Below are 13,128 nucleotides of genomic sequence, written 5' to 3' on the forward strand. Positions count from 1 at the left end.
CCTCTACTCATTAGAATTCAGAAGAATGAGAGGTGATCTTATCGAAACGTATAGATTATGAGGGGGCTTGACAAGGTGGATGCAGAGAGGATGTTTCCGCCGATAGGGGAGACTAGAACTAGAGGGCATAATCTTAGAATAAGGGGCTGCCCATTTAAAACTGAGATGAGGAGAAATTTCTTCTGAGGTTTGTGGATCTGTGGAATTCGCTGCCTCAGAGAGCTGTTGAAGCTGGGACATTGAATAAATTTAAGACAGAAATAGACAGTTTCTTAAATAGGAGAATAAGGGGTTATGGAGAATGGGCAGGGAAGTGGACCTGAGTCCATGATCGGATCAGCCATGATCGTATTGAATGGCGGAGCAGGCTCGAGGGGCCATATGGCCTACTCCTGCTCCTATTTCTTAGGTTCTTAATGCCTGGTGCATCCCGCTGCAAGGATCCGTCTCCTAAGCTGGTCTTTAAGTTGCGCCTGGTGTTGGTCTCTGAGCTAGAACCTGCTACAGTGGTAGCCATTGACGCAGTGCATTTGTCCTTACCCGCCTCCTCCTCCTCCGGGGGTGAGGTGGCTGTTACTCATCTTCATCTTGCTTTGGGGGATGAGGTGGATCTTGCTCCTGGGAACCTGCAGTTATAAAGATAGAAGGGTTAGGATGCAGCATGTGTGATCACTATAGGAGGATATGTGTGATGAGACCATAAGCAGCTTGGGAGTGATTAGGGATCAGGAATAGATGTGCATGTGCAAGGAAGCTAGAGTGGCCACATACCTCGAGGCGAGATGATCCCTGCTCTTTCGATGCCCGGTCAGCTGTGGCTCAGTGGGTAGCACTCTCTCCTCTGATCAGAAGATTGTGGGATCAAGTCCCACTCCACCGACCTGAGCACAAAAAAACTAGGCTGACACTCCAGTGCAGTACTGAGGCAGCACTGCACTGTTGGAGGTGCTGTCTTTCGGATGAGACGTTAAACCGATGCCCCTTCTGCTCTCTCAAGTGGGCGTAAAAGATACCATGGCATTATTTCAAAGAAGAGCAGCGGAGTTATCCCCAGTGTTCTGGCCAATATTTATCCTGGCCAATATTTATCCCTCAATCAACTTAACGAAAAAAAGCAGATTATCTGGTCATTATCACATTGCTGTTTGTGGGAGCTTGCTTGTGTGCAAATTGGCTGCCGCATTTCCTGCATTACAACAGTGACGACACTCGAAAAGTAATTCATTGACTGTAAAGCGCTTTGAGACGTCCAGTGATTGTGAAAGGCGCTATATAAATCCAAGTCTTTCTTTTCTTTCTGTCTCTGGCCACGACATCACCCACTCCCCTCTCAATCACGTTCAGCACTGCCTCCTCAAGGGGAGTGATCTCATGCAGATGTGGTTGACCTCCACATGTTATGTACTATTTTTTCCTGGAAGAGAAGTTTGGTGATTGTGAATGAGAGTATTGGCAGGTTTATTTGTGTGTGTGTGATACCTCAAATGGTTGAAGAACTGTGAGATGTGTCTAAGGTGTGAGTAGTGCCTGTGAAGGATGCAATGCTGTGGGGTGTATGAATGTCAGTTTATAGTTAGATGATGGATGAATTGCATTGACGTTGTGATGGTAGTGGTGCAGTTATTGAGAAGTGAGTTTGTGAGATGGGATCTTAGCTTCATCATTCATGTCAAGTCGTTACACTTCTTTTGGCACCGGAGCCATTTTCTGGGGCTAGGGCTGTTGGCTGTGACTCCCAGGCAATCTCCTCCCATATGCGGTGCATCAACTGCCTCTGTGGTCTCCTTCCCTTCTGCGAGTAGAGGACATCCTCCTCCAGCAGGACCCTTCAATGCTGCATCGGAGAATCTGGGTGCACTCTCTCTTGCTCCTTGAGGCATTCTTTCACTCCCATCCATCACACTCGCACCTTCCATGGAAGTGGGTGAGTGCAAGCTACATGTACAGCTCCAGAAAAATTGCATCTAATCAGCGCTTGAGTGCTAAACCTGCAGTTGTCGGTTTCAGAGCCTGCAGGCTTGTTCAAATCGGGATAACCATCAATTAGTCCGTAAATTGTGTGCTAAATCCAGACTTTCAAACGGGTGTTTCTTCTTTGCACCGCACACATTTAACATCTCTTTTCATCCTGTGACCAAAATAACCGCTTTTGTGTTTTTCTTTTTTAAGGAAATTAGAGGAAGATAAAGAAAGTTTGAAGAAGGAAATGCGTAAGCTTCAGTTGCAGAAGAAGCAATTGGGAACAGGTAAAGATAATTCTGTTTTTTAAATAAAAACAATTATCTAATTTTGAAGCTCTCAACAACGATGGAAATATACCGTTGCAGAAATACAAGTTCCACCATTGGCATGTGCATTTGGATTTCTCTACTGTTCTCAATTTAGCTCGATACCTAAGCTGGGCCAGGTATTAGATCGTGAATACTGCTGGTATCAGTACACTACACTCTGAGCTCCCACACATAGCTAAACACACATTACTGAGTACCTGCGTCAAAACGGGGAGGTCTGCATTCTATTAAACATTTGGGAATGTGTTGGTCCCGCATACCATTTCCTGCAATTCTGGCATGCAGCACATCAGATATAAGAAAGCCCATATGAAATGGTGCCAAGTGTTGCTCGATGGCAGACAGTATGGTGGGAAGCATGGAAGGACGCAGTACTATTAAGATGTGTATGGTAGCAGGTTCTTCACTGTTTTTCTTCATTTTTTTCTTTTTTTTTGTCCTATTGGTGCTATGTTCTCATGAGCTAGTGTGCCAATTGTGGCAAATTGACTTTCTTCTCCCAGCACCACTATCTGCACCAATGGTTTCCCCAATAAAAATACCCTTATCTGATATACCTGCAAAAAGAGAAGGCCCTATGGAGGAATGCCAGGGAGATCATGCTACACTAGATGCACAGAGTATAGAACAGACACATACCACTTGAGAAGAAGGTTAACAGAAGGGGGAAAAAAACAATATGGCCAACAATGGAAGTCGGGTAATGAAAACAGAAAATGCTGGAAATACTCAACAGGTCAGGCAGCATCTGTGGAGAGAGAAACAGAGTTAACGTTTCAGGTCGATGACTTTTCACCAGAACTGGAAAAAAAATTAGAGATAAAAATTATTTTAAGGAAGGGCAGGGAAAGGGGGTACGAGAAGAAAGAACAAAAGGGATCGTCTGTGATAGGGTGGAAGGCAGGAGAGATTAAATGACAAAAAGTATGATAGTACAAAGCAAAAGTAGATGGTAATGGGACAAGTAAAGAAACAAAAGATGCTGCCTGATGTGTTGAGTATTTCCAGCATTTTCTGTTTTTATTTCAGATTTCCAGCATCTGCAATATTTTGCTTTTATTGTAATGGAAGTCATGTGGGGGATAAAAGCAAAAATGATATTTTTCTTGAAATAAACTGCTATTGTTGGCATGGTGGACTGACCAGAATATAAAAACAATGTGAAGGGGAAAGGGCAGAGGAGTGAGACTAGCTGAAGCGATCTTGCAGAGAGCCGGCATAGGCTCGCCGGGCCGAAACCATGCTGTAATCATTCTATGATTCTATGAAAGCAGGTTAAGACACTAATCAGGAGAACTAAATAAAAAAATGCCATTTATATTCTTATGACATTTTCTACCATTTAAAGATCCATCGCCTAAGATTTCTGGGAGGATTTTTGCTTCTCAGATGCAAGTAGGTGTAATTTAGTTTGGGACCTGCTTCCACTCGACCTTTGCTCTTTTTTCTGACTGATAAAAAAGTTCCGACGGTGTTGAGCGTCTGTGCATGATGTGGGTGGATGCATGCTAAGCAGACATTCTGGCAGAAATGCCGGTTTCCGAATAAAAAATAATTGCAGTGTTGAATTGCAGCTAAGAAACTCAGAAATGTGTTTAAAGTTTCAACAAAGCTTTGGTTAGAACAGCCCATCCCTTACCAAATGGAGGGACAAGGTCCTATTCCAAAATTCTTGTCCCACAGTAGTGTGGATTCCCAGGGAGTACACAAAATGATGTGGTTGCAGGGCCCCTTTTTGTAAATGACCCCACCCTGGTATTTGGGTCAGGGCCAGACAAGACTGCTGGGTAGAAGTCCCATTACCCACACTTCCAATGGTAGAGCAGGGCGTGAGTAATTTCAGGCTCAAATGTATTTACATCCGTGTATCTCTCTGTTCCTCCATGCCATTTAAAGTCTTTAAAAAAAAAAAAAAAATAATAATTCTTGGAATGTGGGCATTGCTGGCAAAGCTGCATTTTATGACCATCCCTAGTTGCACTTGGGAAGATAGTGATTTGCCACCTTCTTGAATCGTTACAGTCCGCATGCAGTGCACAATGCTGTTTGGTAGGAAATTCCAGGATTTTGACCCAGTGACAATGAAGGAATAGTGATTAAGGGCCCAAGTTTCCACATGATTTGCGCCTGAATTTTAGGAGCAACTGGTGGAGAACGGACTATCTTAGAAATCGCAATTCTCCACTTTTTTTTTTCTGCAGTTCTAGTCAGGTAGAACAGTTCTACTTTGGAACAGAATTTTTTCTTCAAAAGGGGGCGTGTCCGGCCACTGACGCCTGATTTCAAAGTTTCCACAGTGAAAACGTATTCCAAACTAAGTTAGAATGGAGCAAGTGAAGATTTTTGTAGAACTGAAAAAACCTGTTCTACACATTAAAAAATCAGGCGCAGGTTACAAATTAGGCGTCCAGAACGAGGTGGGGGGGAGGGGAAGGGAACTCAATAAATTCTACAATAAATCCTTACTTCTTCTACAAATATTATACAAATAAATCCAACCTGAATAAACATTTATAAGCAAAGAAAAGATTAAATAAACCATCTTCCTACCTGTGTGAAAGTGCTTCAGCCAGGGAGAATTCTGCAGCCGTTCGTTGCCACTGAGCGGGAGGGGTGGGGGGGAGAAAGCTGTTGGTTGCCGCTGAGCGGGAGGGGGGGGAGGAGGAGGAGAAAGCCGTTCGTTGCCGCTGAGGTGGGGGGGAGAAAGCCGTTTGTTGCCGCTGAGGGGGGGCGGGGGGAGGAAGAGACAGCTGTTCGTTGCCGCTGAGCGGGAGGAAGGGGGGGGGGAAGGAAACAGCCGTTCGTTCCGGGGGGCTGGGGGGAAGGAGACAGTGAGAAGGTTGCAAGAAGCCTCAGTGCTGATGGCAATGTGCTTTTATTAAAAAATGTTCAAAAATTAAACAGCTACAAAGAACTACAAAAATGGCCGAGTGCCAATGTTTTTTTCACACTGCGCGTGTGTGAACGCTCCAACGCGCATGCGCAGCGTTGCCGGCAGGAAAAAAACTAATTAAAATAGTACCCGCCCCCTCCCACTTACAAAATCGGCGCGAGTTTAGGCTCCGCCCTCCTGGGCGCCGCGCCAGGCAGACAAGGAGCTGCAAAGCGCTCCAGAATCGCGATTTTTTTTTTTAGCCGCCGTTTTAGGCGTGAAAAATGGGCGCCCAGCTCGGAGGGGCGCCCGTTTTTTTTCGTGTGGAAACTTGGGCCCTATATGTCCCAAGTCACAATGGTGTGTAACTTGGAAGTGATGGTGTTCCCATGCGCCTGCTGCCCTTGTCCTTCTAGTTGGTGCAGATCGCGGGTTTTGGCAGTGCTGCCGAAGAAGCCTTGGAGACTTGCTGCAATGCGTCATGTAGATAATATACACTGCAGTTACGGTGATGGAGCTATACTTCCTTTTCCCAGAATTTACTACTTCACATTTCTCTGCATTGAACTCATTTGCTACATATCTATCCACTCCACAATCCACTCCTGCAGTCTTAATAGTTTCCCCCACAGTTCACCATTCTCCTTTATTCGGTATCATAGGAAACTTCAATATTATTAATGCGCCTATATTTTGAATTTCACCATTATTAGTTTTGCTGTGATTGGTTTATTGGTTATTCACTGTTAACACTTTAATGTCTCTCTTTCTCTTCTACTTCATTTTGTTGACAGAATTTATTGTGCCCTCATACATGCATAATGATCAGAATGCTCTGCAGGATCGAATTATTCAGATTAGGAACAATCTTCCAGCCATGGAAGACAGAATTCAAGAACTAAGGTTTTTGGTTTATTTTTATATACAAATGCTTAAAACTGTTACCTTCTCTACATGCATTAGTATTTGATTTTCCTGGTTTAAAGTATATTTCTATCAGTAAGAGGGTGAGTGGGTGAACTTCTCCAGAGCTTGTAACAGCACTGTTTTTTGTATCTGACCATTCAGGGGTGTAGAAGAGCAGACTAGGGTAACTCGCCTTCCAATTTTCTCTTTTCCTCGAGATGAAGAAATACCTGACCTCACCCAACATCGTCCACAATACCTAGACCAAAATGTGCAATTTATATCTCGATCTGGCATAAACCTATAAACAACTGATTTATTCAACTAAGTTGTATCTTAATTTACTGACTTCTCAACAGAAAATGATCTTTCTTTATATTTTTGCATTTTCTGTAAAAATCAATGTTGTCAAGACGGACGATGTCTAAAAGCCATCATGAAATGTGTTGTCTTCGTAACATTCGTAATTAGATAGATGAGTTAATGGTACAAATAGATATAAATGGGTATGATCTGATAGCCATTTCAGAGATGTGGTTGCAAGGTGACCAAGGCTGGGAACTGAATATTCAGGGGTATTTGACAATTTGGAAGGATAGATAGAAAGGAAAAGGAGGTGGGATAGCTCTGTTAATAAAGGATAAGATCAGTGCAGTAGTGAGAAACAATAGTGGCTCAGAAGATCAAGATGTACAAACTGTTTGGGTGGAAGGAAGAAGTCACTGATAGGGTACCTATAGACTACACCAACAGTAGCTACACTGTAGGACAGAGTATAAATCAAGAAATAATGGAGGCTTGTAAGAATGGTACAGCGCAATCATGGGTGATTTTAACCTTCATATTGATTGGACAAATCAAATTGGCCAGGCTAGCCTTGAGAAAGAGTTCATAGAGTGTATCTGGGACGGTTTCCTTGAACAGTACGTTGTGGAACCAACCAACGAACAGGTTATCTTAGATCTGGTACTATATAATGAGACAGGATTAATAAATGATCTCATAGTAAAGGATCCTCTAGGAAAGTGTGATCATAGCATGGTTGAATTTCAAATTCAGTTGGAGAGTGAGAAAGTTGGGTCTCAAACTAGTGTCCTGATCTTAAATAAAGGTGATTACAAAGGTATGAAAGCAGAGTTGGCTAAAGTGGACTGGGAAAATAGATTAAAGAATAAGACAGTTGATGAGCAGTGGCAGACACCTAAGGAACTATTTCATAACTCAACAAAAATATATCCCAATGAGCAGGAAAGACTAAGAGAAGGGAGACTCATCCATGGCCAAGTAAGGAAGTAAAGGATGGTATCAAATTAAAAACAATGGCATACATTGTTGCCAAGATTAGTGGGAGGCCAGAGGATTGGGAAACTTTTAAAAACCAGGAAAGGACAACTAAAAAAATAGAAAGAAGATGGATTATGAGAGTAAACTAGCAACAAATATGAAAACAGACAGTAAGAGCTTCTACAGGTATATAAAAAGAAAGAGAGTATCTAAAGTAAATGTTGGTCCCTTAGATGATGAGACTTAATAATGGGGAACAGAGAAGAGAAGAAACTTTGAACAAATATTTTGTATCGGCCTTCCCAGTAAAAGCCACTAAAAACATCCCAATAATAAATAATCAAGGTGCTATAGGGAGGGAGGAACTTAAAACTATCACTAAAGAAAAATTACTCTGTAAAATAATGGGACTAAAGGTGAAGAGGTCCCCTGGACCCGATGGCCTACATCCTAGGGTCTTAAAAGAAATGGCTGCAGAGATAGTGGATGCATTGGTTGTAATCTACCAAAATTACCTGGATTCCGGAGAGATCCCAGCGGATTAGAAAACCTGTAAATGTAATGCACCAATTTAAAAAAGGAGGGAGACAGAAAGCAGGAAACTATAGACCAGTTAGCCTAACATCTGCCATTGGAAAAATGCTGGAGTTCATTATTAAGGAAACAGTAGCAGGATATTTGGAAAAGCATGATTCAATCAAGCAGAGTCAACATGGTTTTATGAAAGGGAAATCATGTTTGACAAATTTGCAATGAGCAGGGTGGATAAGGGGAAACCAGTGAATGTGCATTTGGACTTCCTTAAGGCATTCGATAAGATGCCACATAAAAGATTACTGCACAAGATAAAAGCTCACGGGGTTGGGGTAGCATGGATAGAGGATGGCTAACTAACAGAAAACAGAGAGTAGGGATAAATGGGTCATTTTCTGGTTGGAAACAGTAACTAGTGGTGTGCCGCAGGGATCGGTGCTGGGTCCTCAACTATTTACAATCTATATTAATGACTTGGATGAAGGGACCAAATATAATGTAGCCAACTTTGCTGATGATACAAAGATGGGTGGGAAAGCAAGTTGTTAGGAGGATATAAAGAATCGGCAAAGGGATATAGACAGAGAGTAAGTGATGGGCAAACATTTGGCAGATGGAGTACAATGTGGGAAAGTGTGAGGTTATCCAGTTTGGCAGGAAAAATAAAAAAGCAAATTATTATTTAAATGGAGAGATATTACAAAATGTTACAGTACAGAGGGGCTTGGGGGGTCCTTGTGCATGAAACACAAAAAATTAGTAGGCAGGTACAGCAAGTAATCAGGAGGGCAAATGGAATGTTGACCTTTATTGCAAGGGGGTTAGAGTCATCATCATAGGTAGTCCCTCGGAATCGAGGAAGACTTGCTTCCACTAAAAATGAGCCCTGAGGTGGCTGAACAGTCCAATACGCGAACCACAGTCCCTGTCACAGGTGGGACAGATAGTCGTTGAAGGAAAGCGTGGGTGGGACAGGTTTGCCGCACGCTCTTTCCGCTGCCTGCGCATGATTTCTGCATGCTCTCGGCGATGAGACTCAGCGTCCTCCCAGATGTACTTCCTCCACTTAGGGCGATCTTTGGCCAGGGACACCCAGGTGTCAGTGGGGAGGTTGCGCTTTATCAGGGAGGCTTTGAGGGTGTCCTTGTAACGTTTCCTCTGCCTACCTTTGGCTCGTTTGCCGTGAAGGAGTTCCGAGTAGAGCGCTTGCTTTGGGAGTCTTGTGTCTGGCATGCGAACAATGTGGCCTGCCCAGAGCAGCTGATCGAGTGTGTCCAGTGCTTCAATGCTGGGGATGTTGGTCTGGTTGAGGACGCTAACGTTTGTGTGTCTGTCCTCCCAGGGGATTTGCAGGATCTTGCGGAGACATCGTTGGTGGTATTTCTCCAGCGACTTGCTATGTCTACTGTACATGGTCCATGTCTCTGAGCCATTCAGGAGGGCAGGTATTACTACAGCCCTGTAGACCATGAGCTTGGTGGCAGATTTGAGGGCCTGGTCTTCAAACAGTCTTTTCCTCAGGCGGCTGAAGGCTGCACTGGCGCACTGAAGGCGGTGTTGAATCTCGTCGTCAATGTCTGCTCTTTTTGATAAGAGGCTCCCGAGGTATGGGGAATGGTCCACGTTGTCCAGGGCCGCGCTGTGGATCTTGATGACTGGGGGGCAGTGCTGAGGGAGGTCAGGCTGGTGGAGGACCTTTGTCTTACGGATATTTAGCGTAAGGCTCATGCTTTCGTACGCCTCAGTAAATACGTTGACTATGACTTGGAGTTCAGCCTCTGTGTGTGCAGATGCAGGCGTCGTCCGTGTATTGTAGCTCGACGACAGAGATTGGGGTGGTTTTGGACCTGGCCTGGAGACGACGAAGTTTGAACAGGTTCCCACTGGTTCTGTAGTTTAGTTCCACTTCAGCGGGAAGCTTGTTGACTGAGATGGAGCATGGCAGTAAGGAAGATTGAGAAGAGGGTTGGGGCGATGACGCAGCCCTGTTTGACCCCGGTCCGGACGTGGATTCTGTCTGTAATAGATCCGTTGTTAAGGATCACAGCCTGCATGTCGTCGTGGAGCAGGTGGAGGATGGTAACGAACTTTTGGGGGCATCCGAAATGGAGGACGCTCCATAGACCCTCGTGGTTGACAGTGTCAAAGGCCTTTGTAAGGTCGAAGAAGGCCATGTATAAGGGCTGGTGCTGTTCCCTGCATTTTTTCTGCAGCTGTCGCGCTGTAAAAAATCATGTCCGTTGTGCCCCATAGGGGACGAAATTCGCACTTTGACTCCGTGAAGAGCACCTCAGCCACAGGGAGAAGACAGTTGAGGAGGATTCTAGAGACGACTTTCCCAGTGGCTGATAACAGGGAGATTCCTCTGTAGTTGCCGCGGTCGGACTTGTCCCCTTTTTTAAAGATGGTCACGATCACTGCATCTCTCAGATCTCCCGGAATGTTCTCCTCCCTCCAGATGAGTGCGATGAGGCCATGTATTCGCGCCAACAGTGGCTCTCCGCCATACTTCAGTGCCTCAGCAGGGATTCCATCCGCTCCCGTAGCCTTGTTGTTCTTAAGCTGTCTTATGGCTTCTTCTACCTCATGCAGTGCTGGGGTTTTACTGAAGGGTGGCGGGTAGCATGCTGCAGGATGGCGTTGAGAACACTTGAGTCAAAGACAGAGCCTCGATTGAGGAGATCTTCAAAGTGCTCCTTCCAGCGGGCCCTGACTGCCTCGGTGTCCTTGATGAATGTTTCCCCGTTCTTGGCCAGCAGTGGGTGTTTGGACCATAGGTGGCCTTGACTGCGATGAAGAATCCTCGCACATCATGGCTGTCGGTCAGCTGCTGTATCTCCTGTGCTTTCTCCATCCACCACCTATTCTTTAGGTCCCGGGTTTTTTGTTGGATCTCCACCTTTAGCCGTCTGTAATGCTGCCTTGCTGCTCCCGAGTTGGGTTGTTGTTAAAGGCTCAGAAATGCCCTGTGCTTGCGATCTATTAGCTCTTGGATCTTCTGGTCATTCTCATCAAACCAGTCCTGGTGTTTCCTTGTTGAGTGACCGAGTGTCTCTTCACAGGCACTGATTATGGAGGCCTGGAGGGCAGACCAAGCGCTGTGGGCATTCTGCATCTCAGGGTCATCAAGGCATGCCAGGTTAGCTGTGAGGCGCTGACTGTATAGGGCTCTCTTAGCTGGGTCTTTAAGTGCCCCGGCTTTGACTTTTTTTGTGGCACTGCTTCTGCTGCCCCCTCCACTTTGGGGCTATGTTGATGTCAATGATGGATCTGATTAGGCGGTGGTCCGTCCAGCAGTCATCAGCTCCTGTCATGACGTGGGTGATGCGCACATCCTTGTGATCCCTGGCTCGGACGATGACATAGTTGAGCAGGTGCCAGTGCTTGGAGCGAGGGTGTTGCCACGATGCCTTGTATTTGTCCCTCTGGCGGAACAAGGTGGTTGGTGATGACAAGTTCATGTTCTAGACATTTTGTCAGGAGTAGGGTACCGCTGGAGTTGGCTTTGCTTACCAGCTCTCTGTCAATCATGCCTCCCCAGAGGGTTGAAGTAGTCACAGAGGAGGATGACTTTGTCGTCCGCAGGGACGCGGGACAGGGATTTTTTGAGGTTGGAGTAAAAACACACTTTGGTCTCATCTGTCGCATCGAGTGTTGGGGCGTACGCACTGATGACTGTGGTGCATTGATTCCGGGATAGGGTGAGTCGGAGAGTCATGAGCCGTTCGTTAACCCCGCAGGGGGAGTTTTTGAGGTGGTTGACCAGCTCGTTTTTGATGGCGAAACCGACTCCGTGGAGGCGGCGTTCTTCGTCTGGTTTCCCTTTCCAGAAGAAGGTGTACCCTCCACCTTGTTCCTTGAGCTGGCATTCCCCTGCCCGCCGGGTCTTGCTTAGGGCGGCGATGTTGATATCAAAGCATCTAAGTTCCCGGGCAACTATGGCGGTGCGGCGTTCCGGTCTGTCGTTGTTGGAGTTGTCCATGAGGGTCCTGACGTTCCAGGTCCCAAACTTCATGTTAAAGGAGTGGAAGATGTCTGTGCGTGAGCTCTTTTAATGTGGGGTGGTCGTTGCACACCGGCTACCACACGGGCCTAGCTGAGCGAGGTCTTGGCCCAATGGCAAGGGGGTCCAAGATGACCGGAGACCAGGCACTTCTGTACGGGCCTAGTTGCCTACGGCGAGATATTGACCCCAGGGTCGGCGCTGAGTAGCGCCCTTGATGATAGGTGGTCCGAGGCTTGTTTGGGGACAGGCATTGGGAGGGACAGTGGCCCACTGGAATTCAAAGTCTAAGGTCAGTGTGCTCACAGCCATGGTACTCTCCACGTGCTGGAGGAGGAGCAGAGGCCAGGTCATCAGTGCGGAAGGAGAGGTCCAGTCATCGTTGAAGGAGGAGGGGAGGCCAACCGCTGTCTTAGAAGAGGAGACCCGGTTGCCGTTGAGGAGGAAGTCACCTGTGGGGAAGGAGAGGTCCAACCGTCGTTAACGAGGCCCAGACGCCGTCATGGAGGAGCAGCCCATCTGCTGCCGATGGAGGGGTGGAGGCTCGGCAGGCATCGTCGAGGATCGGGTGAGGTAGGTGAGTTGATGTCGAGTAGGAGGCCGCCGAAGGAGGGGAGCGGGGGTGGGAAGAGGTCCGCAGGAGGCCCAGTCGTCGTCGCCGATGGGTGATGTGGTGGGAAGCCTGAGGTAGGCCCGATCTTGTGGGATTCGCAGGGTTGGGTTTAAAGTAAGGATTTAAGTGAATGCACCCTTATATTAGGGTCTAGGTAAAGTTTAGACAGTGGGAGGGGGGAGATTGAGGGTGCAATGTTGCCGGATGGCAGAAAATGGGAGTTGTTTGGCAGGAGAGCTCCCCTAGGGAGCTGCCACCCTGGTGGCCATCTTATCCAGGATGGAGTATAAAAGCTGGGAAGTCCTGCTGCAACTGTATAGGGTATTGGCGAGACCACACCTGGAGTACTGCGTACAGTTTTGGTCTCCTTATTTAAGGAGGGATATACTTGCATTGGAGGCAGTTTAGAGAAGGTTCACTAGGTTGATTCCTGAGATGAGGAGTTTGACTTATGAAGGAAGGTTGAGCAGGTTGGGCCTATACTCATTTGAGTTTAGAAGAACGAGAGGTGATCTTATTGAAACATACAAGATAATGAGGGGCTTGACAGGTTAGATGCAGAGACAATGTTACCACTCGTAGGAGAATCTAGAACTGGGGACACAGTTGAAGAATAAGGGGTTGC

General features: G+C 46.3%; 1 protein-coding gene across 2 annotated transcripts in view; it reads left to right on the plus strand.

The window, feature by feature from the left end:
- Positions 1 to 2,181: 2,181 nt before the first annotated feature.
- LOC139232587 (uncharacterized) overlaps positions 2,182 to 13,128 on the plus strand; it is a 169,981-nt gene continuing 159,034 nt past the window's right edge. For both annotated transcript variants that reach the window (XM_070863019.1, XM_070863015.1), the window contains exons 1-2: positions 2,182 to 2,246; positions 5,958 to 6,066. In XM_070863019.1, coding sequence (XP_070719120.1) covers positions 2,207 to 2,246; positions 5,958 to 6,066 — 149 coding nt within the window. In that variant the 5' untranslated portion in view covers positions 2,182 to 2,206. The remainder of the gene's footprint in view (positions 2,247 to 5,957; positions 6,067 to 13,128) is intronic.

The sequence above is a fragment of the Pristiophorus japonicus genome, chromosome 2 (assembly GCF_044704955.1).
Source record: "Pristiophorus japonicus isolate sPriJap1 chromosome 2, sPriJap1.hap1, whole genome shotgun sequence".
NCBI classification, from domain to species: domain Eukaryota; kingdom Metazoa; phylum Chordata; class Chondrichthyes; family Pristiophoridae; genus Pristiophorus; species Pristiophorus japonicus.